This window comes from Eleginops maclovinus, chromosome 7 (assembly GCF_036324505.1).
Source record: "Eleginops maclovinus isolate JMC-PN-2008 ecotype Puerto Natales chromosome 7, JC_Emac_rtc_rv5, whole genome shotgun sequence".
Lineage (NCBI taxonomy): Eukaryota > Metazoa > Chordata > Actinopteri > Perciformes > Eleginopidae > Eleginops > Eleginops maclovinus.
Window position 1 is genome coordinate 20,795,191 of NC_086355.1, and position 26,565 is coordinate 20,821,755.

A 26,565-nucleotide genomic window follows, 5' to 3' on the forward strand; every position below is an offset into this window, starting at 1 on the left:
ATAGAGTATGAGTCTGGAGGTTTTGAGCGTATTCACCTAGGTGAAAATAACATTTTATTATGAAAAACATGTCAAAAATGTTTCGACTGTTTATATTTTTGTTTTAGTTGAGTCAAAATCCCATCTGTAACAACATTTGACTTAACTATGTCATCAAAATAAAACTTGAACCTGATTTATTTAAATTCATTCATTTGCAAATTTAAACATAAATGAACTTAAACGTGTTAAAGAAATACTTTTCTGAATGTGTCCACCTCTGCCTTTCAGAGATTCTAATTTCTTCAGAACTTCCTGAGCGTGATTCCTGGTACACAGCTCAGCCCGATGGTTGAGCATGATATTCTTTCATTAAAAGCCAATATTATAAAACTAAAAATAGTTTACTGTCCTCCACATTTAATATCTGGAGATGTTTCTGTATGACCAATAGGACCATAAACACCCTATATTATTTACAGAACTCTAGCAGCCAAAACATTTATTAGTGCATGTGCAGTGCCAAGTCATGCAACACGCTTTAACAGGCCATCCTGACATTTTCAAATCAGTCTGATGGATTTATGGTGTTTTTTTCTTTCTTTTTTTGGTGCTCCTCGAGCAGATAAAACGGTATTTGAATAAATTATTATTAATAAATGACGTTACAAACATACTAAATAATACTTTCTGATCTGCTTGTGCTGTATAGTTAAAGTTATATATAACATAACATCATTCTTATCCTTGCCTACATTACCCATAATGCAACACAGTTCATTGTTGCCAAGCTCACAGATGCCTTTTACTTACATACAGTACTGGGTTGTGTCAAGTTGGAGTACACCATTTCAGTTAAGGCCAGATGAACGGAGTTAATGATTTTACTTTGTATTTGTGTTGTTCTTGAAAAGATTTAAAGACGTTTATTTCTTTTATCAGTTAGTTTTTAATTAATTTTTCATTAAAGCAATTAACACAGAATAAATGATAACTTTAAACATCATGTTGGTAGTGATTATAAAGCAAAAATAAATGCACAAGTTACTCTCGGTGGTCATTGGGCGATTGTTACATGCAATGATAACTAAATATATCTATGTAGGAACAATTCCCAACATTAAACATTAATGTATCTGTTTAAAAACTGAACTTGACTTGACACTTATTAACTAAAATGGATTATTAATTGAATTTTGATTATGGAAAAGATTCAACTTGACATTTTCATTTCAATAATGTAATGTTTTTTTGTTTTTTTTTAAGAAAACAAATTATTTCCTGTATGGGTTTAAAGTGCTTTAAAAGCATTATACAATGCAAAACATGTATATTTATAATTTCATTTTAGACGTGGACATCATGAAAAGATATAACAAACATTATCTTTCATAACCTGCAGTGATGCGCGTGCACTGCTTGTGATGTGTCTCTAGGCAAACAGCAAAAACGTTGTGACTAGCGCCACCTAGTGGTAATTCACTGAATGGCATCAGTGCTGGACCAATCTGCACAAGGACTACTTTTACTTTAAGTATATCTTGATGCTAATGCTTTGGTACTTTTACTTGATTAACATTTGAATGCAGGACTTTTACTTTTAACAGAGTATTCCTACGCTCTGGTACTTCTACTTTTACTCAAGTACAAGATATGAGTACTTCTTCCACCTCTGTACTTAGGTAAAAGAAATACCGTGGGGAAGACTCAAAACCTAAAACGTAATGGCATCAAAATGTTCTTTAACAAATGAAACAAGTGAAAATAATAAATACTCATTATGCAGAATGACCCATTTCAGAATAAGATGTATTACATGAGTGCCACTAAAGGTGTTCTTTATTCAAACAGTAGCATCATATATTACCCTAACCTGCCCTTTTAAAACACAATTACTTTTTCTCTTCAGTAACAGTAGTTTAAGTACTATATTTCTTTTATTTTACGTGCAATTCTATACATTCCAATACCCACACTACCAAACTTTTTATTAAGCCAGATAAAGATTTAGCAAGTCCCGATACATATGTCAAATGCAGTATTCCAAAATCCCCATATGTTCTACTGCCCTCGATTGCATTTTACAGTATACAGCTGGCAAACTTTTCTGACCCACAATCCTTTGCGAGGGAGTTTATGATCAAGAGGTTAAAAGTTGCAGTTGTGCCAATCGTATGCATCGTGCTCATAACGGTACAAGCTTTGTAAAGGCTGCTGAAGTAAAAAAAAAACAGTATAAAGAAAATGTGATTTGGACTTTTTGCTTTGTGATTTGTTATGTGTTTGTATTTTTCCTAAAAAGAGAAATTTAAGATATTACTTGATGACATGATTCTGAATGTATTTTTTTAATAAATAATTGATGTTGCAATTAAGACAAATAAGTTAATTAGATAGTCCACAGTGCAAAATATAACAGACTATAGGCTTTTATGGACTTATAATTGCAAAGCCATACCTACAAAGTGCACATAGTATTCATACATGACTGACAATTGAATGTCAAGTAAACTGTTTAACTGTGCAATACAATTGCAATAGAAAATAAACAGCAGGTTCTTCTTCTACTTACTCAGAACCCGCAGCTGGGCTCTGCTCTTTGCTTTCTCAGAGGTGAACTCCACCTCTCCCTCCATGCTGGGGGAGGTGTGTCTGAGGGTCAGCCTGTGCACCGTGCCCATCTTCTCCAGCAGGACCGTAGAGCTCGGCAGTAACGGCTCCCCACTCAGAGTCCACAGCGGGGCTTTGAGGATGGGTACGGAGACCTCACACTCAAAGTAGGCCTCTCCGGGGGCAACGACCTCCACATCCTGCAACTCTCTGACCAGTAACTGTGGCTGGGCTGAGTCAGGGAGGACAAAGAGGAAGAGGGTGAAGTGTTTGGTGAGTTTGTCAGTCAGAAAGCTTTTTCATTTCTTCTACTAGTGGTGATGATCGGAAGATATTTCCCAGGTAATCTCTCGAATCAGAGTCTGTCTTTTGGTTGTCTTTAAAGAGGCCCTATTCAGCTTTTTGGGGTTTTCCATTCCTGCAGTGTGAGTGTGTTATACAGGTTTACAAATGGTCAGCAAACGCTAAGATCCCTTTGTTTCGCTCCCACACACAACCCCCCAAGCTTTTTGAACATTAAAGTATGTAAACATGTCACAGTAGAGGCACACAAAATAAATATGAACCTGCAATTGAGAGTAATAGGGCCCCTTTAATTCTCATGGTTAATTCACTAACTGGGGGCTTTTTGAAATATCGTACCAACTTTTACTACCAGGTGTTAAATAAAGCTCTGTCTTTAGTTCATTCAATATGCAAAGTAGGTAGATATGCTGCATACTACATTAAAAAAAGCATGACAAATGTGCTTTTTAGACAATCTCAACCGCCCCACAATGCATTGCGGCATTTAATACTCCCCATGGTGGTAGTTGCAATGCTGGCGAGTGGCTTTAAAGTACAGGGGGGAGGAAAAACTAAAACATGTTTTGTATTTTAACTCACCTCAATATAATAATAACACCTTTGTGACAAACCTTTAAATTGTTTCATGCGATGCAAAATATGTTGCTAGAGTATATTGTGGTGTGCTGGCCTGCTGGTATTGGCATACTTAGTTGTTAAATTTAGTAAGCAATGTGCAGTACATACAGATCCACTATGAAGTATTCAGTACGTCTGTGTGTGAACATACTGCAGCTGCCCTTTCCGTATAGTAAGTATGTACTGTTGCCTGTAGTATGATAATAAGGACATACTGCCTTTTGTGAGCCTTGAACTGTGACCCACTTGCTTTGTTTTTCTGCACATTGGATTATCGGTCAGAATAGGCAAAAAATCATGGTAGCTCATTGCATTTTTCACACTATGTATTGGGGCATATTATGTATTTTATGGCATATTTAATACTATGGAAGTACAGTATGGGAATGGACACACAAGTCCTGTCTTACCTGGGCATATACAGCCTTTTTCACAGCATACATTTAAAATTGTCACAGTAGAATAATGACAGGTTAATCTAATATCTATAACGTTGGATCTGTTCTATTGAAGTGTCCCAGTAAGCCATGACAGTGTTAAATAGACTGGGCCTCATGCACCAAAACAGCCTTATATTTAATAATCACATTTTAAATAATACATTGTTGCCCATAAAGTTGGAATGAAATATTCTTTACCTCTTCTCATGGAATGATTGTGACAATATGATTTATTCTATATATGTAAAGTGTTTATCTTCTCAAATGTTGTTGATCAATCTCTTCCAAACATATCACAGTGAAAAGTAAACCACAATTAAAAAGAGGAATGTGTCTGAAAACTAAATTATACCAACTTTATGGGCAACAGTCTATTACCGTGACATGTCGACATGTATTCACTCAGTTGACAAATTAATTATTTATTGTATTTATTTAACTATGTATTGCAATGGCGGCTTTAGTCCTCCATATTTGAGATGATACCAACTATAAACACCCATCTAAAATAAAATCAAGGAAAAAATTGTTTTTGCAAAAGGTCACAAACAGGGGGTACATTTTTTGTCATCCAATTCCATAAGGCTTTAAAACATGTAGTATCTTTGCTTGGCCAGGAGATGGAGCTATGAGCTTATGTTTGATGATCCTCACCTCACAACTCTTGGTGTTGTCATTGTACCACACTTCAGGTGAGTTGTTGGGCTATAACAACTTCAGACCTGACATTTGTAAATGTACCTATACTGGGTACTGTATACAACAAGAGCAGTAGTACAGTACATGTAATATCCTGCTAAAAAGAGCACCGTGTACATTTATTTAAGATAGTTATTGAAAGTCTTTATATTGCACGCTGAGATGAAAAATACTTTGTACTTCTACTCCCCTAACATTTAGACTTAAATATTGTACTTTTACTCTGCCACATTTATATACTATCTTTAGTTACATTGCAGATATAGATTGATGATAAACAATATAATCAACCCTTAAATCAGACTTTAGTTCCACCTGGAGTAAATTCAGCAGCTACCCTGCAGTATACAAAGCCATTAAAACTAGCTGCACCTTTACCAGCTCTGAGAACACTTTAATGATATAATAATGATACTTTTACTTGAGTAACATTTTGAACGCAGGACTTTTACTTCTAAAAGAGTATTCCTTCACTCTGGTTCTTCTACTTTTACTTAAATGCAAGATCTGAATACTTCTCCAGCCTCTTGTTATTTTAGCAGCGTATGAAGTTGATCATGGACTTCTTACCCTCCACTGTGAGTTTTGCAGAGCATGTGTACTCTCCAACCTGCACACTGTACGTGCCTGCATCATCCAGCGCCACCTGCTGCATGATGAGTTTGCGGTAGCAGCCCTCGCTGCAGATCTCGAAGCGTTCGGAGGGCAGGATGACGTTGCTGCCTTTGTACCAGCGGATGCTGCATCTGGGGTTGGACACGGTGCAGTCGAGCAGAACACGCGTCTTCTCCAGGGCAGTCGTATCCTCTAAAGGTTTCACAATGTTGACAGGAAGCTCTGCAATGGACATAAAATACGATATAGATTCATCCATATGAGCTTGACAGAAGTCTTCAATTTTTCCAACATTTTTGAGAACTTTTCCTGAAAAAATTGTTTCACAAAATTATAAAAAAAGGGAAGATTAAATTAAATAATGACTTGTTTCAAAATATGGAGAAACTTCCTCCATATATTAACTTGCTTATCTTAAAATATTGAAAAAATCTGAGCGAATTTCAACAGAAATATTGCCCTACTTCAAAATGATTACTTTTACAGTTAATCATTTTAAGAAAGCATTTTTTTTTTTCTCATCACAATGCCAAGGTTATATTTTGGTTTACTGGCAGAAATGGGCTTCCATATCTTACATTATGTTAACCACTGTGGGCAAAGCAAAGTGAAAAATGTATTGAGCGTCCTCATACCTCAAATACATGATGGAGTTGGGATTAATAATAATCATGGTCTATTGGCCAACCCTAATAAATGTAATATTGACAGTAATTGTACGTATTATTCATTTTCATAAATAAACGTGTGTGATACCTTCCACCCCCAGGCGGGCAACAGATTCAATGTGTCGTGTGACAAACTTGATCTCTCCAGAGTCCTCTGCTTTCACATTGCACATCAGAAGAAAATGTTTGGTCCCTATAATCAGAAGCAACATTGTCAAGATAAATAACAGAACATTTAAAAATAACAAATTCCAAATATTATTTAAGGATCTACAAATGTTTTTTTGTTTTTGTTGAGATTGTACAGAATTATAGTGTTGTTAATATTGTTATTGGTATTTATTAGCAAAACATGTGTTTGAGATTTTTATGCTGACCCTCCTGCCGGATCTTGATGGTGCTGGTTGGTTGAATCCTCTCCCCATTTTTGTACCATTCTCCTGGCAGGTCCTCCACTGAGATCTCACAAACAAACACGGCGTTCTGGTCTTCCTGGATGTCCAGGTCCTTTAGGCGCTGCAGGATCAGCAGCTCACGCTCTGCCGAAAGAATCAAAATTGAAGGATGTTAAAATGGGCACCTCTTCACAATATCAAAGTAAAAGAACTAAAGAGACCGGTAAAAGACCTTCGGAATTTAACAATGTTATGTATTTTCTAAAATGATTATTATATTTTAATCAATGTTATTTACAATATATAAACATGGAATGTTACTACCTTCTGTGTATTAGTGTTGTTTCTAAGGTTTTGTTATATACTCTAACTATATAACTTAAGTGCAATTAATATTATAATGAAGGTTTTCTTGAAAGTCGAAACACATTTTGAACAAAAAAAAAAGTGTATTAATTCCAAAACATTAATAATTAATATTCGGTTGTCAACTTGATTTTATGGATCCTGATTCCTTTTTTCTAAATTAGTTTGTGTGTCTCTTTTTATTGTGTTCACTATCCACATACTGCTGGCGCCTGCAACCACCATTGTAGCTGACACATTGTTCGGCACATTGTGCTTCCACCTGGAATGAAATGTGCTATTTAAAGATCTGTTTGCTTACTGCTAACACTCCAGCCACTAATAGTGTTACTATAGTAATAGCAGTACCTACTATAAGTAGGTCATAAGCCTTCTACTACTACTACTACTACTAATACTACTACTACTACTACTACTACTACTACTACTACTACTACTACTACTACTACTACTACTACTACTACTACTACTACTACTATTACTACTATTACTACTATTACTACTACTACTACTACTACTACTACTACTACTACTACTACTACTACTACTACTACTACTACTACTACTACTACTACTACTAATACTACTACTACTACTACTACTACTACTACTACTATTACTACTATTACTACTATTACTACTACTACTACTACTACTACTACTACTACTACTACTAATACTATTACTACTATTACTACTATTACTACTACTACTACTACTACTACTACTACTACTACTACTACTACTACTACTACTACTACTACTACTACTACTACTACTACTACTACTACTACTACTACTACTACTACTACTACTACTACTAATACTACTACTACTACTACTACTACTACTACTACTACTACTACTATACTACTACTACTACTACTACTACTACTACTACTACTACTACTACTACTACTACTACTACTACTACTAATACTACTACTACTACTACTACTACTACTACTACTACTACTACTACTACTACTACTACTACTACTACTACTACTACTACTACTACTACTACTACTACTACTACTACTACTACTACTACTACTACTACTACTACTACTACTACTACTACTACTACTACTACTACTACTACTACTACTACTACTACTACTACTACTACTACTACTACTACTACTACTACTACTACTACTATACTACTACTACTATTACTACTATACTACTACTACTACTACTACTACTACTACTACTACTACTACTACTAATACTACTACTACTACTACTACTACTACTACTACTACTACTACTACTACTAATACTACTACTACTACTACTAATACTACTACTACTACTATTACTACTATTACTACTACTACTACTACTACTACTACTACTACTACTACTACTACTACTACTACTACTACTACTACTACTACTACTACTACTACTACTACTACTACTACTACTAATAATAATAATAATAATAATAATAATAATAATAATAATAATAATAATAATAATAATAATAATAATAATATATTCATTCAAATTACTGAGTTATAGTATGAGTTCTTGGTACGAAGGTTGGAATAATACACCCGTAAAAGGAATCAAATATCTTACTTTGTAATTATTTTCTATTGGAAATGGGCTTTTATATTATCTACAATCATTATCCTTTATTGTGTCTATATAAGGTGTTTCAGCACTGTAAGAAGTATTCAAAATCAAATGATCACCTACAGTAGATAAAATATTCAATATGCAGTATGAAAGTAAAACCTGCACACTCACAGGTGTGTTCATTCACTCGGGTTCATTAGACCCCTTCGCAGGCAGAAATTGTGTGGAGCTATGTTACCACGATAATCCAGATGATGGCGCTCTTGCATATCTAAATAATGTAATTATTCTTTATGTCAAATGTTTACTTCACAAAATGTTCCACCATATTTGTCATAATTAAATTATTCAAGTCAATCAAAAAATAAATAAGCTTTTGGAACGGATAGAACTTTTTTTGGCTTTATATGTTTGCATGTGTGTACGTATATGTGAATGTATATCATTTTTTCTTTTAATGCTCTCGCTTTATCAATGTCAAATTTGTTAAATATATTTTCTCTGTGCCTCTATAGTTTATATAATCCTTGTATGTTATCAATTGTTCTCATTTAGAGAAAGAGTGTTGTCAATCCATTTCTGTTTGTTCCTGCCCACAGTGTTAATTGAATGTGTAATCAGCCAGAATTGAAATCACCTGTGTGGGTGGACCAAGCCTGAAATGAATGAGCACCATCTTGGGTTGCGTTTCACAAACCAGCAGTCTATGTAAATATGTGGTTGGTTCCTTATTTATTTTAACTTTACTGAAAAATGTGGGAGAAAACATACTTGTTGACTTTTGCTGTTATAGTATTTTCCATACTATCTGTTGTTAATTATTTGTACATTTATATTGAATAGTACTACACCGTTAAGGTCAACCCATACCAACCCATAAGTTATCGCACTTCTGTAAAATTGAAGGCCTTTGTTTCACAGAAAGAAAAAAAGAGGTTTAGAGAGTGGACTTTACCATAAACCTCCACAGTGCAGGATGTAGTAGCCTCTCCAGCATCGCAGGTGTAAATGCCAGAATCACTGACGTGACATTTCATGATCTGAAGAAACCGTTTTCTTCCCATTGCGTAAATGCGCAAGTCCTTGCCTGGCTTTACCTCGACCCCATTCTAAAAGGGGATAAAAAAGAAAAAGGAAAAACCTATTTAAATTCAAGTCTATTTAATCATCTTAAAATTTAAATCTAGGTGATGCATTGTCCAATTAGTTCTGTGTTTTGTTCTGCATTGATTATCACAGAGTTAAAAAAATACAATAACTTCAGGATTGAGAAAAAAAATGTGTTAAAATAAACTTAAATGCTCGGTTGTTTGGAGGTTAAAAGTGCATTGCCAGTACTCGTAACGGTTTTGGCTTTATAAAATGACCTATGGTAAGACATAGGTGTATCATCTTGTACAACATAGGTGTTTTAATAAGGCTGTGTGTATCCTATTACAAAATCATGCCACATTGCAATGGCGGTGCTTTAATTTTGAAAGAGTGATGCCGCTAAGACAAAATACCCAAAATATTTGTATGTTTATCTCCAGAAAGGAGGTGGATATCCCTCTTTCTGTTTGTTTAGCTCCTGACTTTAATTTCACATTGTATTTATGTAGTATTTCTTAGATGCAAAGAGTGTGTTATGTTTTTGTTTTTTTACTTTATGATGAGAACACATGGTAATGTGATACTTTGTCATGAATAGTTTTTGATTTGGTTGTTAGTTATGAAGAGAAAACAAGAATCACCTTGCCTTCATCCACTTCACATCAACGTTGTGTCTTGACAGTTCACACTCAATAGAGATTACTGCCCCGTCAGGGAATTTCTGGTCTTCCAGTTTTTTGAAAATGGTCACTTGGGGCTCTAGTGGACAAAAAGCATTAAAAGTTAGGCAAGAAAAATAACATCTTACATGTCTTCAAACAATGCACCAAGTGTGTAGCTTCTCAAAGAAAAAATATGGTTCAGTTATGTGGACTAATTTACCATGATGAGATTATAATCCGATTGTCATCGCCATAGCTCAAAGGGATGATGCATCCTGAGTGACTTGGCATGAAGGGGATTATTTTACAGCATGAGGTTAAACTAGCACCTGACAGATAAGAGTGAACAGAGCTACCGCTTGTCAGTGGGTCAGGCTAGACTACTTTGTGTTTGTAACGTGAACCTTGATAAAGCCAACAGAAGTGGAGCTGTCGCTCTATTCTATTATCATGCCTCAACTGGTTGGCATCTGGTCTACTGTGAGGGGACCACTTTAGCCACCAGTCTAAAGACACAACACACATTTACAGTAACATTTGTTTTGGTAGTACTGCAGTGTAGTGTACTCTGGCTTTACAAAAGTAAACGCCATGCAAGAAGAATATTTTCTCCAGAACACCCTTTTTTTACTGTGGATTTTAAATAATTGGCAAAACCTCTTAAATGACTCACCCTTCACAGCAAGCCTTGCTGTCGTCTTCAAATTCTCTATAGAGAACGTAAAGGTGCCAGTGTCTTCCACCGATAGGTTATAGATGGTGAGGCTGTGGACCTGTCCTTTGGCACTCATACGATAGTGATTTGTCGGCTTAAGTTTGATTGCGTTTCTCATCCAGGTGCCGGGAACATTGGAATGGGACAGCTCCACCTCAAAAGAGGCCGTTTCTCTCTCTATTGTTTTAATGTCGGTCAGCCCTCTCTTGATTGTGATCTTTCGAGCTGTAAAGAACATTGCAGAGCTGTGTAAAAAGGCAGCACAATACACCCAACACGTGCAGCTTCTTAGTGTGCATTTTCTGCGTCCTTTCCATTGTAAGAAAATAATAGTTAAAATGTGTCTATGTTTAATAGATTGACTTTAGTCAGAAGCATTTGCATTCCACTTTAACTCTGAGATAGACATGGTGTCCCTTTTCTGTTATAGAATAGGTTTGGAGTCTGTTCTGAACACATCAGTCTGCAGTGAAACAATACGAGCTGGCACACATCGACAAGCCAATAGTTTAGTCATTTGAGTTGGGGCTTTACACAACAGCCCGATTTGAAACTGCCAACATTTTTCACTTATTCTAACAGACGCACATTCCCTGTGGAAAAAAAGGAGTGTTTATTTTGGAGACCTGATGACAGCAACCTTAGTTTTGAAGGCCAGAGTGTAAATTTAGATGCAATGAGAGGAGATCCAAATTCATACGAGGTGCCAACAGCAGCCTGGAGTCCTGACTTTCCCCGTCCCACCCACAGTAGTGTTGAAAGAACAGCCTTTAATTCACCCACGGCCTTTGAATCGTAGGACTAAGAAATATAAGTGGCATGTACAAGAAAAACAAGCTTATGTACACCTTAATCACTACAAGATGCCAATTTTATGGTCTGGCAAGCAGGTTATTTCAAGAAATGTAACTCTTGTTGATTCAATGGAACATTTTATTTTGGTTGCAAAATGATATTCTAGTAGCAGTGGCATCTTAAGTTAATGATCAAGCACTTCCCTTAAAACTAATCTTATTATCCTTTGACATTGTTAATTAAATCATCAGGGTTTGATTGATCCTCTGTCAATAGAGAAAATCTTGTCTGAAAGTCAGCTTGGGCTGTAAAGCTATCACCTGTTAGTTGCCATCATGCAGCAGTACAAGTGCCACCCCGGTCCCCACTCACTCAAATTACTCTTACTCAGTTAATTGGACTTTGCCTTCACAAGAAGCAGCGTTGGGGGGCGTGCAAGAGGCAGAGGCAACGGCGGTAAACAAACAACAAGAGGGCATAGTGAGAACATGTGCACACTCACGTTCCACTGTGAGCTGGGCTTGTGTGCGGTCGTGGAGGGTCTCACAGCTGTAGGTTCCCCGGTCAGACATGGCAAGTCTGTGGATGGTGAGACTGTGTTTGCGGCCCTTGTGTTTCAGGGTATTCTTGGCTCCAGGATGGATCAGTACCCCTTGCCTCATCCACTGCACCTCTCCCGAATCCAGACTCACCTCCACCTCTAGAGTTGCCTCACTGTACTCTTCAGCGACAACTGGCATCATTTTCTTGGTGAACAGCACCTGTTGCTCTAAATATATTATACATATTTCTTCTTTATTCATTTTACATAACAATACCTTAAGGTCAATCTCAGACAAAGCAAAATACCAAATAAAGAAACAGAGAAAATCAGCAGAGTTACATTGCAAGTTCGAGCACATAGCAAGTACACCTTGGAGGATCTTTGCCCCCAAAAGTGTCACATAAACCAGAACCACTGAGCCACTCTTCTATCAGTTACCAGAGGAATTCCAACAGGAGAAGCTGCTAAGCATTAGCCGTCAAAAACACCCCTTCAACAATTTAAGCTTGTCTGACTGGGCCTTTTATTTTTCATACATGCGTAGGTGGTGCCAATGGTACACAGGCATATCAACTTTCCTACTCACCTCTTTTATATTTTATACTCCAGTGTTGCTGATGATAGCTCATAGCTTAAAAAACATGGTCAGGACTACCAGAGAGATTGGAGGTTATTAGAAAGTCTTGATGTTTTTAATCTGAGATTTGTTTGGACAACTTGATTTACTCTATGTGTTTTTGTCTGTGATGAGTATTTAGTCACAGTGGTAATGGATGGAACTCACCTTGGATCTGGAGTTCTGCCTCTGAAACTGTCCCCTCTGCATCAGCTGTTACTCTGCCGCTATCTGATACCATGCAGTTGTGGATGCAGAGCATGTGGCATAGTCCGTTACTTGAAATGACAGTGCGCTCATTTGGAGAAACTTGCTTGCCTTTTAGGCGCCACACTAAACGAGTGTCCTCTGGTGAAACCACACATTTAAATACTGCATCTTCTCCTTCACGGACCGTGATGTTACGAAGCTCTGCAATGAACTCAACAACACGGGGAGCTGTAAATATGAAGATGGCACATGGACAATGTTAAACATTATTTATTATATAACATTTATTAATACATTGTTTTTGCCTTTTATTTTATTATTTAAATTGACTTACTTTCTACATTTACAGTAGCTGAGGTCCTGTCATCTGTGGATTCACAGGCATATTCTCCAGCATCTTCTTCCTCTAGTTGGTGGATGGTAAAGCTTCGCTCTCGACCTTGTGCCCTTATTGTGTGCCGACGGCTTGGAGAGATCTCGTGACCATCTTTAAGCCACTGGACATCTCCTTTAGGCTTGCTGATCTCACATCGTAATATTAGTATACTACCTTTCAGAGACACAATGTTCTCCAATGGTTTGGTAAATTTCACCTTCATTTCTGAGTAGAATAAAAAAACAAAAATTCCAAAATGTTTGAAACAGATAGGGTCAAAATACTGCTACTCGGAAATGGTGGTCACATTTAATTTAGGAGTGCCAAAGTCTTACCTTTGACTAAAAGACTGAACTGCATCTGATCTGTGTTAATGTCACAGACATATTCTCCAGAATCTGACAGCTGCAGGGGATTAATGGTGAGCTTGTAGGTATTACACTCACTGGAGATGTGAATGTTGTCCCTGTTCAATAGTTGGCCATCTTTCAGCCACCGAACATTAGTTATTTCTCGACTCACAGTGGCACACAGCGTAACACTCTCATTTTCATAGGCTGTGATGTTACTATCTGATTCTTTATTCTCAAACTTGACTGGTAGCTCTGAGAAAAAAATGTGATTTGCTCATGAATTCCATGTGTAAACATGAAACAATAAGGTAATCAATCAGAAACTAAAACATGTTAATCAAAAGCCTGTTTTTTATATCTCACCTTGAACCTCAACAATCGTTGTCAATTTGTCATCCATGGCATCACAAATGTATTCTCCAGAGTCTGAGGGCTGGAGTCCAATGAGAACAAGCTTCCGTACAACACCATGGCTCTCAATTTTTATACGAGTGTCTGGTTTCAGCATCTCGCCATTCCATACCCACTGGACGGTGGCGTTTGGCCGAGACACTTCACACTCCAAAATAAGGTCATCTCCTTCTACCAGCATATGATGCTCTGGGTGGCCCGAGTTTCCGATGATTGATACTTGAGGCTCTGAACATAAAGGACAATGCATTATTTCTGTCCTGAGTGAAGGACAGACAGGTAACATTTACGTTGCTTGATAATATGATTACCTTTGACAGTGATATAAAAGACCATCTTATCATCCACTGCATCACAGGTGTACTCTCCTGAATCTTCGAGTCCAGCATTAATGACAACCAGTGAGCGGAAAACCCCTTGCTCTTCGCTACAGTATCGCTCGGTGTCATCAATAAGCTGATTATCTTTGTACCAACTGACTGAGGCATTCGATCTTGATAGTTCACACACTAGAATAATGTCATCTGATACCAAGAACTGCTTTTCTGTTTTTGCGTCCGTTTTTCCAAGAATTTTTACAGGCAATTCTGAAACGAACAAAATAGTACAGAATTCTATTGGAATTGAAAACCTTGTTGTTATTTTAATATTTCTTTTTTGAAATATAAGTACAAATCTCCAATGATCCTGAAAGATGATATTTCTTAACTATACCAAGATCTATTGGCTGGATCTTGAGTGCACAATACACATAACTCGTAAAGATACCGTAGAATGTCATCTTTCGGGACATAAGGAGCTCCACATTATTTTGGAGTTATAGCTTTAAGTACAACAACCTACCTTGCACTTCTACATGGAAATCCATCACATCATCCTTTGCATCGCAGACATATTGGCCAGCATCTTCCATTGTTAGTGAGTGAACAGTTAACTGACGCATGACACCATCCTCAAGGATGGTGATATTTCTGGAGTCTTCTACTTCTTCCCCATTCTTCTTCCAGGTGACTTCAGCATTTGATCTTGAAACCTCGCAGTCTAGAACCAGATTCTCCCCAACCGCTTTGTCTACTCTGCCTGCCATCTTCCTCAGACGTACAAAGCGAACAGGAGGCTCTGTGTATTTAGAACACATTTTGTTTTAGAAACGGAATAACAATGACCAAGCATTACGTTCAAAAATATATCTTTTTTGAATGTTTTACCTGCTATGTTCACAAAGAATGTCATTGAGTCATCTGCAGTGTCACAGACATATTCGGCAGAATCTTGGACAGTAGTTTCTGGTATAATAAGTCTTCTGTAGACACCATCCACTTCAAGGATAAGGTTCTCATTCTCCTCCACTTCAAGGCCGTCTCGATACCAGCGTACTGCTGCATTCGGCCGTGAGATCTCACAGCTCAATACCATCCTCTCAGAGGTCTGTTGGCACAGTTCCATTTGAGACTGACTCGGGGAAACAATCCGCACTGGGGGTTCTGGAAAGAGGCGGTAAACATTAGCCATCACTCGTTCATTTAATGAATGCTACAAAATATCTGCAATGTTGATGTGTTTATTGCTTGAAGAACGTTTTGGCATACTAATCCTGGTTGAAGGATAAACCCTAACTTTTGCAATGATAGCGTATATGGAATGCTTCAAGCAATGTGCTATCAGATCATCCAGCATTGCCTAAATCTTGTTACCCTTATTTTAAACCATAACATTTTACGTGACAATTTCATTTTTCTAACTTTGTAGTGAATAACTAAACAAACAAATCAGGTAGGCCAAGAGTTGGGGGGACAAACTATATTTTCAGGTATCCATTAACTTTTTTTGTTAGCTAGTAACTGCACAAGGTTCTTCATCAAAGTATACTGATGCATTTAGTGCCACAAGCAACACATCATGCGTTTGGCTGTTACAAGACTGAGATACCTAAATGTAAAATTAACTGTTTAGTATCAGGGAGTTTACCTGTAATACTAAGATGAAAGAATATTGAAGCATCGGCAGTGTCACAGACGTATTCTCCAGAATCTTCAACTCCACTAGAAATGATCTTCAGTCGTCGATAAGGGCCTTCAATCTTGAGCTTGATGTTCTCACTCTCTTGCAGCTTTTGGCCATCTTTGTACCAGCTTACAACACCATTTGAACGAGACAATTCGCAGCTCAGAATAATTTCCTCGGGGACATGACGGTCAAGGTGAACATCTTCCTTGGGGTGTATAATCATTACAGGAGGTTCTTTGGAAGAAGAAAACATGATATCAAAGAATACCCACTATGTATGTTATGACATACGTTTTCATAAGCAATTTTTAATTAATTACCTCGTATGTTAACCTTGTACATTAGAATGTTGTCTCCTGCACGGCATGTGTATGTGCCTGTGTCGGACAGTTGGGCTGCATGTATTGTCAGATTCCTTTTGGTGTCCTCTGCTTGCAATGTGATATTGTCGCATGGTTGCACTGGAGCTCCATCTTTGTACCACTGGACAACACCGCCAGCCCTTGATACTTCACATGACAAAACAAGCTGCGCTTGTTCCACAACACTTTTGAAAAGGTCCTCCTCTGGGATATCAGCAAACGTTACCGGTGGCTCTGCAAAAAAAAAAATAAACAAAAGGAGTAAGTCATTGCTTGAAGGTAGACTCTGTCAAGTACTCATGCATGTAGTAGTCCGTTGGATTTCACAGCCCAGACAGGTGGAAGTTAATCCACTTTTGAAGCAAAGTGAAAGTAATTATTAAAGCAGCGCACTGATGTACAGATGTTACCATAGTTGTGTTGAACAAACCATTAGACTCATCAAAATACATGCTATTAAATGTGAAGCACATGTGAAAAGCAACTAAATGTTGATTAAAATTAGGACACTTAGAAGCAAAAATCCACTATGTTGATGATGATGACAATGATAAGGTTTTGCTTCCTTTTTTAGATATTAGAGGTGATGAAGGTGTAGACTCAGCAATGACAACATATTGCTAAGAAAAACTAAGCATATCACCTTTACCCTCCTCATAGAAATCGTTGAAATCTGAATCATCATCAGTTTTACAACTGTAACCTCCAGAGCATGAAGAAGTTGCAGACTTGATAAGTGTCCTCTTATTGCCCTCTGATTCGATGCTTATTCCCGATTTCCGTGAGAGTTTTATTCCATCCTCACACCAGCAGGTCTGGCTTGTGGGGTCTGAGATATCACACTGCAGATTGATCGGACTGCCTGCTTCAACAGATTTGCTCCTCTCAGTCTCTGGAACAGCTGAGAATCAAACTGGTGCTATAGGAATTCCAATTCATTGAACAGTAACCAGATAGTAATCAGATTTGCTATTCTATGTAACACTTGGATTTACATGCTGAAGGCTGTTCAAGTTGAACAGATATTGTGACCTTCTTTTAAATATAGTTGTTAACAAAGAACTTGCAGAGCCTTTATGCACTTTAAGACCAGGAAGTCTGCAGTGCATGCAACTCATCCAAGATTTGCCATAGTCACAAAGTGGAAAATGCAACAATCATCTTTGATTCCTGAAACAAGGGATACAGTTTGACAAGAGTCAGAAAGAGCCATTGCTCAAACCCGTGCACTGAGTTATTAAATCAGCAATTATTCTTTCACATATTTTCACCTTATTAAGCTGCAAACATGTTAGCAAACAGCTACATATTACCACACACAGCAGACGCACAGCAAATGTATTATGCATTAGGAGTTGCGTTTTTGGCCCGTCATCCTTTTAGCTCTGTTTTGGTCTCCACTTTTTCCTGATCATAGTCCCATGCCAAGCAAATAGCATACAGTTGTTTTATTAGAGATTGTTGGCTTTAAACAGTTGAATGCTGCATTTTTCAACAGCGTTGATGAGGTCTGTGACACAGCCAAACGATACATCTTCTGGTTGTAAAACCAAAACAATGTGCTGAAAAACACTAAAACACACTGTGGAGCCAAGGTCAACTACGAAAAGCTATAGTTTGTTATTTCCAGCTACCGCTTCCACTTTCGCACATAGTATTTGATCCATTGTTAACGTAACATTTTGGATTAAAATGGCCTTTAAGCATTTGCTTGTTACAGCAATAACTACATTTAGCTGCTTATCACTGCTGCTGCTTATAAAAAACAATTAGCACCTCAAATAATGCCTGATCCCTCTACAAACTTATCCATTATTATAATATATTACATTTAGGTAAGCTGTCACAAATTTACTATTAGGGTTCATACTGTATGTCCCCCAAATCATATGAAGTACATATTTAAGATTCAATACAGCCAAACTTAAAGCATTATAATACAATACGTTGATCTAGTAGCTAAGCATTCACTAAAAGAAGTTAATGGTTCTGACAAAGCTCAAAATACTTGGATCACCTGCAACATCCACCTTGAATTCTATATGGTCATCTGCAGCCTCACAGCTGTAGAGCCCAGAGTGTCTGACTGCTGCTGATGCAATAACCAACGCTCTGAGTTTTTCTTTTGTTTGGATTTCACAGTCACTCTTTGGAGGTAGCTGTTTTCCATCCTTGTGCCAATAGACTTGTGCAGTTGGCTCTGAAACTTCACACTGCAGCTTAAGTGGGCAGCCTGCTTCAACAAATTTGTTTCTTGCAACGTCTGGAAGTGCTGAAAACCGCACAGGAGAGGCTGGAGGGTAAAATAAGATTTGCAAAGCACTATTGTTATGCTGTCAGAACATCATTTAACAAGTATAATTCCAACGTTTTGGTTATTTCAGCGAAGTATATATAATTCATAAAGCTCTCTGTTTTAAGATAGTTACAGTTAGACGTAATTGAGCAAGTAAGTAGTGCATAGGAAATTAGGAAACCTGGAAGCTCTACTTAAAACTGAACACAATTTTTGAAAATCACCTTCAATGTCCACCTGGAATGTCACAACATCATCAGCGAAGCTACAGCTGTAGAGGCCAGAGTCAGAGACCTTAGCAGAATGGATCATTAGTTTTCTCAGGCTGCCATCTCTTTTCATATCAAGGCCAGTTTTGCAAAAAATCTCCACCTCATCTTTAAACCAGGAAACCTGGGCGACTGGGTCTGAGACCTCACACTGAAGGACAATTTGACCACCCATTTTAATTATCTTGTATTTTTCTGACAGGGGGATTGGCATGATCTTTGGCGATCGGCCTGAGAGAAAGGAATAACAAGGGTTTTGAATAAGAGTTGAACTCAAATAATGGACAAAACAGAAAGTCATACCATGTTTTCCAGAACCTTCAACACAAACTCAACACATTGTTAGACACTCACACCATAGAACAAGAACAATGTGGTATGTATGATAAGAAGATAGAAAAGATGGAAATAAATCACCTTCTACGTCCACTTTAAATGTGATGGTGTCATCTGAAGTTGAGCATTCATAGGTGCCACAGTGTATGTGTTCAGCTGAGGATATGAGTAGAGTTCTTTTTACACCATCTGACTGTAGTTCCATATTGTTTTGTGGTAGGAGTTTCGTCCCATCCTTGTACCAATCCACATGGGCAGAAGGATCATGGGAGAGTTCACAGCTGAGGACAATGGGAGAACCTTCTTGGACATACTTGCTCTTGTCCATCTCTTGAAGCTCTGAGAACTTCAAAGGTAATGCTATAGATTTCAAATATTGAAAACAGAGTGTCTTAATAACTTCATGAAAAAGAGTTTCAAGACAAAACGATACAAAAAAATAAAGCAAAAACACAAACTGCTTATAGAGGACAATGAATAAAGACATTTCATAGGGTTTAAAGAACAAGAATCGATATCTGAATGTCAAAGATACCCGGTAGTTGTACACTGACATAAACATTACAGATAAAAAAAAGGACATGTAAGAACCAACATGTGTTTGTTTGTGGTAGTATTCAGTTAGTGTCTTTAAATTAAAAAGAAAAAAGCTTTTCTTCAGATACATGACATGCATAATAAGAAGCAGCATTGTGAAGCTACTCATCTTCAACTGATCTCTGGAGAGGTGTCCTATATTATGTAATTTCACTAAGTTATAACATTGATTAGGGGGAATGGGTTTTTAGGAATTAGCTGACCAAATTAGGTCACCATTTTCTGTAAGATGATGAGACAATTGTGACTTAATCACCTGCTGTTACAGTAAGTAAGTAAGTAAGCAAGACAGTGAAAGCGCTACAGAGTTTCTGAGCATCACCTTTTACTTCCACAGCAAACTGGATGTCATCATCCTTTGACTCGCAGCGGTATATGCCAGTGTGAACCCTCTCTGCTGATGGGACAACTAGACTCCTCAAATTTCCCTCTGACTGGACGTCTACATTTTGAGGTAGGAGCTTTGATCCATCCTTGTACCAACTGACTTGTCCAGTGGGGTCTGACAGCTCACATTGTAGTGCAATGGGAGAGCCCGTCATGACCGTCTTTTTCTGGTCACCCTCAGATAAAGCTGAGAACTTCAGAAGTGGAGCTATAGGATTGAATGTAAAAATAGAATTGGTCAATAAAACAGACACTGGTATCAGCGAGGAAGCAAAGCACAATCTTGAAGCTACAGGAAATGCTTAAGCAGCATCTTTCAACTATTACAAATATTGTACAAATCTTTTGTGTATACCTTATTAGCTTTTATATTATATTTTCAACAGTTAATAAATATTGAATTTATGGTAGACCGAAAGTAAAATATACAGAATATTGGTTTACTTGTAGGATGGTTCAGCCCATATTTGTGTATGAAAAAAGATTTCTTATGTAAAGCTTCCAAAACATGTTTAATGTAATAAGTAAGTAATGTTTTTTAAAAACTTGTGGGTAATGTTCTGAGAATTTTCTTTTTACTACGTCTCAATTCACATACTTCTGAATTCACATTTGCTATTTTGAGTGCACAAGTCGTCAAAAACGAAGTACATTGCGGCAAAATGCAGTGCACAATGAGTATTGGATGGTGCACTCCTAATGGTAATACAATTGAGTGAGGTACAATGTACACTTCTTGCACATAATGACTGAACACTTCCCAATGGAAGACACCACTACCTGGTCAAAGTTCACATACCGTCAAACTATATTACGTAATTGGATTTTGCAAGAAGAAAATTCAGAGCCATGCAATTTTTTTGGACAGCCTGTAATTCCAAAACCCTAATTGTTAGAAATAAGTGTATGTCATCCCCAACACAAACAGAAGCACATTATGACTGTAACAAATCTAGATTGTTTCAATACTTATTTATATACTTTGGAAAGGGCTTGACTTTTTGTAATTGGCTTAATCCCAACCAATCCCACCTGGCAAGTCTAAATTGAACCAACAAATCCAACTAACGAAAATTGGAGTCAATTGGAGCAGCATATGGCGGGTCATACCTTCACCAAAGTTGCCTTTTTGGTCAGGTTGGTGAAGGTAGGTACTTTTGTCAATCTGTGACTTTAATCCAGAGAATGCTTGATTTTACAAATAATTTATAATTGTTCTTTCTAAAGAAGTTTTAGACATTAGACTTGGGAATATTTACATTTTCTTTATCGTTAATTATTTGTATTTCTTGTGAACTTACCACTTCAATATCAGATAAGATTAACGTTTTCAGAAAATGACCACTTTAATAACAGTAACCAGTGTCATTGCAAGCTACCTAAATAGCTACCTTTTTAGACACGAAAAAGGGGAAATACGTGGAACATTGCAGTCTCGTGTAAGGTTTCACCACAGGTAGGGTGATTATATTTATTAAAAACATTCTTTACTGTAGTAGGTAGATTTTAGCTCGGGACCTGCGGTTAGGAAGGATTTATTGATTTAGAGATTGAGCTAGCAAAAGAATATTGTGCTTTCTTTTACACACTTATAGCTCTTTGTCATTGTTCATAAGTTGTTATAACACTCAAACAGTTTAATTTTGGTGTGCACACTGCACAAATAGCAGCATGTACCTTAGATTTCTAAGTCTGTGTAGATGTCATGTACTAACTTCAGCATTCAACTGATGTCATCTAAATACTAAAGGCAAATGTTACGTGTTAAGAGCTATTGCAGTGTCTTAATTTATCGTTGTTTTCTTATTTTTCATCCAAGTATCATAATGAGGACTTACTTTCTGTAAGCAATGCATATGCATTTGAATTATACATGAACCTGACTAAAATCTATTTTCAGGACAGATGAAAACAACTTTTGTCACCTTTAACATCCACATGAAACTGCACTGCATCGTCTGTTGTCGTGCAGCTGTAAATCCCTGCATGAGACAGCATCGCTGACTGGAAAACCAGCGTTCTTATGGAACCTTCCGCCAGCATGTCTTGCCCAGATGCTTCACGAAGTTTTATTCCATCCTTGTACCAATTAACTTGAGCGGTAGGATCTGATATCTCACATTGCAGCACTATGGGTTCATCGACTTCAACAGACTTGTTCCTTTCAGCCTCACAAAGTGTTGTAATTCTCACGGGTGGAGCTGGGGATGTTTAAGGTAACATCAAAAGAAAATTGCATCACTAATATGGACTACAGCAAAAATATTCTTTCAAATGACAGAAGAGCAAAGTTTCAAATCAAGATTAGTCATGCCAATACATCCTAACAGTTAAAATAAGTAATAATAAAATGTACATCTTTTTCATTATTAGTGATCTAACTAGAGGTATCTTTGGTTAGACTTGAGATAACTAGGCATTCAAGTTAGGATTTGAAACAAATACCTTTCTTTAATATTCCTCACAGACCACTCAAGCTCGACATTTTTACACTGACTACTTAAGTAGTTTTAGTATGAACAAACTAAAGTAAGTTAATGTAGAAATTGTCAAAATGTCAAGGATTGCAAAAGCAATCTCTTCATTTTACACAATGTCAACATTGTGCCCGTCCATTTTTTGTTTGAAAATGCTAACCATTTAAATCACCTTCAACAGCCACCTTATTTGCTCTGACACTGTCACTCCAGTGACTGTCACATGTCCTTGATAGATAGATCTCTTCCGATTGGAAAGTAGAGTCCTGCTTGATATAGTGAGGCTCTGCAAACAGAAGAGGTGATCTTTGTCCAGAGTAACTTCCGATGTCTACTTCATCTTCTGATGCCTTCGTGTTGAGATGACACTTTGATTGTACTGTTGTTGTTTGCATGGAATGAGACAAAACCTCTGAATGGTCCGGTACTGATTGTCCCTTGTGAGTGAGGTCATCAAATCTGTCATGTGCAGATTGTTGCAAGTTGTAATACTGTCTATGCTGTGCTGTTTCTACCTCATCATAGTTATACAAGTCCAGTGATTGAGGAGATACAGTTTTTGGAAGGCCACTGAGCTTCTTTGTCTTGACAGTTGATGTCTTTAAGGGTCTGTTTACATCTCTGATTGGTCAGTTGCAGTCCATAAGGAGTAACATGGCTCCTCTAAATGGACAGGTTCAGTTTGTAAGCAATGCAGAAGCTTCTCGGACAGGACTGGCATCTGTATGGATCGACAAAGATCCTCTGACTGGAGAATTGTTGTTTGTGAGGATTTAAAAGGCTCCTCTGATATGACAGTTGCAGTTTGTGAAGATTTAGAGGGCTCATTAGATTGGACAGTTGCATTATGACAGGATTTAAATGGCTCCTCTGATTGAACACTTGAATTGTGTGAGGATTTAGAGAGCTCCTCTGATTGGAAATTTGCAGCATTCAAGGATTTAAATGGCTCCTCTGGTTTGACAGTTGCAATAAATGAGAATTCAGAGTGCTCCTCTGGTTGGACTGTTGTAGTATGTGAGGATTTTAACGACTCCTCTGGTTTGACAGGTGCAGTATGAAAAAATTCAAGTGATTTGTCTGGTTGGACAGTTGCAGATGTGAAGAAACATACGGCTGCCCTGATTGGACGATCGAGGACTGTAAGGACTCCTCTAATTTGACAGTTCTAGTATGAAAACATTTAGTGGGCTCATCTGGTTGGAAAGTTGCAGTGTTTGAACATTTAAATAACTCTTTGGGATGGAAAACTTTAGTGTGTGAACATTTAAATAGCTCCTCTGGTTGGACAGTTGCATTGTGTGAGCATTTAAAGGGCTCCTCTGACTGCAGAATTGCGGTTTTTAAGGAGTTGCAGAACTTTTCTGATTTGACTGTTGAAATCTGTTGGTGGTTAGTAATGTGTTCTGTCTGGGCTGCTGAAGTCCTTAAGGGATTACTTAGTTCTGACTGGACAGTTGACATCTGTATTGGGCGATGTAGCCCTTCTGACATGACACATAGAGTCTTGAGTATGCATTTCTCTGATCCAACATATGCAGTTCGTAGAACATTACAGCACTCATCTGTCTGGACAGCTGTCGGCTGGGAATTATCAAGCTCTTCAGATGGGGCTTTTGCATGCTGAAGATAGTAAATGAAATCCTCACCTTGTGATTCTGTGGGCTTATTAGTGTGATGGTGTGTGTCAGATTGCGTTATTGGTGACTTTACAGAGTTACAGAAAGCTGGAGATGTTTGTTGATTGCCGTAGAGCTCCTTTGACTTTTTAGTTGTATTCCAGTCAGTCATATATTTATATTTTGACTGAGAAGTTTCTTCATTTGTCTGTGTATCTCCTCTCTCGTCCCAGCTACCAGAATTGCATTTTGAGGACATGCAGTCAACTTCAACAGGATAGGCCTCCTCATTGGACTTCTTTTCTTGGTCAGAAGAGTGCCTTGGCGATGTAGCTATAAGCATTGTGATGTACACAGAGAAAGGTTTTCATTGGTTGATGGTCTCAATACTTCTTCTCATAACAGAATTGTACATCAGTGTGGGTTAGAATGGAGTTATGGGATAATTCATTGCAAAGACAAACAAGAAGATCGACCAGGTTTGGTCTGAGATTGAGTTCCCATGTTTCCCCTTTCAACTGACTCCTAAAACTGGTATACCACCAGTATGTGTAGTAAGGTCTTAAAAACCTAAACAGTACACTAACTTTCTTGTCTTTGATAAGAGTTCGTTGTCATTGCAACGGTGAGATGTTCGGGGCAGCAATGTGAATGAGAGGATCTGGTGATGAATACACAAAGATGAACTTGAGAGGTTAGCTGCTTGTTCAAGCAAAGATGGCTGTTAAATGAAGAATTAATTGACAAACAAAACAAACAAAATGTTAGTATGAAGAGCAGCTACTTGGCTATTTAACACCCACATGTTTGATTAACAGCCAAACACTGCAGGAAATGACATGAGATCTGGATTCAACATGAAAAAAACACTTTTCTAAAGGAAAAAAGATGCAGATGCCTCAAATGATGGAACAATAAAATACACCACTTTTGTTAGTGGTATTTATGTGCTGGGTTAAGATGGATGACTGATGTTGAAATATATCAAATCACCTTTGACATCCACAGTGTATTGGGCAGAGGCTTCAGCTATCTCACCAATCTCGTCACCATAGTGACAATGCTCTGCTGTTTGGACAAAGCCAAAAAGAAAACAATGAGCTGGGTGATAGCTTCACGTACGTCACCAAATAATTGATTCTCAATTGTGCAGGTACAATGTGGAACACCACCTTTCATGTCCACATTGAACTGTGCATCAGCAGATATTTCACAACCAAACTTCCCCCCACCAGACAAGTCATGTAACTGGAGGGGCACTGTTTGGCTGCTGCTCTGTGATTCACAGTCGGCATCCCTTTTTGGGTAGATCTGGGTTCCATCTTTGAACCAACAGGCTTTGGCAATGGGATCGGAAATCTCAAATTGTTGAACAATTTGGCAGTCCACTTCAGCAGACTCAGTCTTCTCAACATCTGGAGCGAGCAGACATGTCGGAGGTGACACTACAGACAATCATTTGAGGGATAATTTCAGTGTACATCATTCTAGATGACTTCAAAGTGATATTGTCAAATCTTTCCCAGATATTAGCACTGCATTATAACATACAACATAAGACAGACAAAAAAGCTACACAAAGAGTTAGTCTTAACTAACATTTAAAACACATTTGCAAAATCACCTTGATTGTTTACTATTAATTGGGCAACATCATCTGCTGTTGCACAATAGTATGTTCCAGAGTTTGAAGGATGAGTTGGTTCAATAACAAGGGTCTTCTTGATGTCTCCCATTTCAAAATCAGGCTCATTTTTAGAATCGTGTTCTTTGTCCCTCTGCCAAGACGCCAGTAAAGCAGTGTCTGAGGATTCACGTGTTGGTTCCGTTGGGCTGGTTGCTTCAAGTGACTGTGTTTCCACAACATCTGGTGAGGGTGCCAACCGCAACGTTGGAGCTAAAGATGATGATTAATATTATAATTGACAGTGCATATTAACACTCAAGAAAGGGGTTATAGGTTCAGCTTTCCGAAACAGGAAACCAAAGTTTCAAGGAATACAAAGATATGTTGATTTTGTCAGTAGCAGTTAATCTTACCATGTGTTAAGAAACTGTTACAACTTCACACAAAACACTACAAAACACAGGCAGACAGACATATGTGCATTTTGTAAGTGTCAGTTCTATCTAGTCATCAAAACGCTCTATG

General features: G+C 37.6%; 1 protein-coding gene across 2 annotated transcripts in view; it reads right to left on the reverse strand.

The window, feature by feature from the left end:
* The window catches only part of obsl1b (obscurin like cytoskeletal adaptor 1b), a 36,286-nt gene that overhangs the window by 1,728 nt on the left and 7,993 nt on the right, over positions 1 to 26,565 (reverse strand). Inside the window, exons 11-34 of one of the 2 annotated variants that reach the window (XM_063887355.1) lie at positions 26,038 to 26,310; positions 22,243 to 22,518; positions 20,253 to 20,525; positions 19,415 to 19,693; positions 18,953 to 19,228; positions 18,450 to 18,725; positions 17,076 to 17,333; positions 16,391 to 16,666; positions 16,032 to 16,304; positions 15,272 to 15,547; positions 14,907 to 15,182; positions 14,375 to 14,650; positions 14,016 to 14,291; positions 13,635 to 13,904; positions 13,258 to 13,524; positions 12,882 to 13,151; positions 12,056 to 12,322; positions 10,717 to 10,983; positions 10,028 to 10,140; positions 9,245 to 9,398; positions 6,313 to 6,474; positions 6,024 to 6,128; positions 5,223 to 5,489; positions 2,552 to 2,821 (exon numbers count right to left, since the gene is read on the reverse strand). In XM_063887355.1, the coding sequence (XP_063743425.1) occupies positions 2,552 to 2,821; positions 5,223 to 5,489; positions 6,024 to 6,128; positions 6,313 to 6,474; positions 9,245 to 9,398; positions 10,028 to 10,140; positions 10,717 to 10,983; positions 12,056 to 12,322; positions 12,882 to 13,151; positions 13,258 to 13,524; positions 13,635 to 13,904; positions 14,016 to 14,291; positions 14,375 to 14,650; positions 14,907 to 15,182; positions 15,272 to 15,547; positions 16,032 to 16,304; positions 16,391 to 16,666; positions 17,076 to 17,333; positions 18,450 to 18,725; positions 18,953 to 19,228; positions 19,415 to 19,693; positions 20,253 to 20,525; positions 22,243 to 22,518; positions 26,038 to 26,310 (5,976 nt within the window). The remainder of the gene's footprint in view (positions 1 to 2,551; positions 2,822 to 5,222; positions 5,490 to 6,023; positions 6,129 to 6,312; positions 6,475 to 9,244; positions 9,399 to 10,027; positions 10,141 to 10,716; positions 10,984 to 12,055; positions 12,323 to 12,881; positions 13,152 to 13,257; positions 13,525 to 13,634; positions 13,905 to 14,015; positions 14,292 to 14,374; positions 14,651 to 14,906; positions 15,183 to 15,271; positions 15,548 to 16,031; positions 16,305 to 16,390; positions 16,667 to 17,075; positions 17,334 to 18,449; positions 18,726 to 18,952; positions 19,229 to 19,414; positions 19,694 to 20,252; positions 20,526 to 22,242; positions 22,519 to 26,037; positions 26,311 to 26,565) is intronic. The other variant, XM_063887356.1, reaches the window with a different exon arrangement.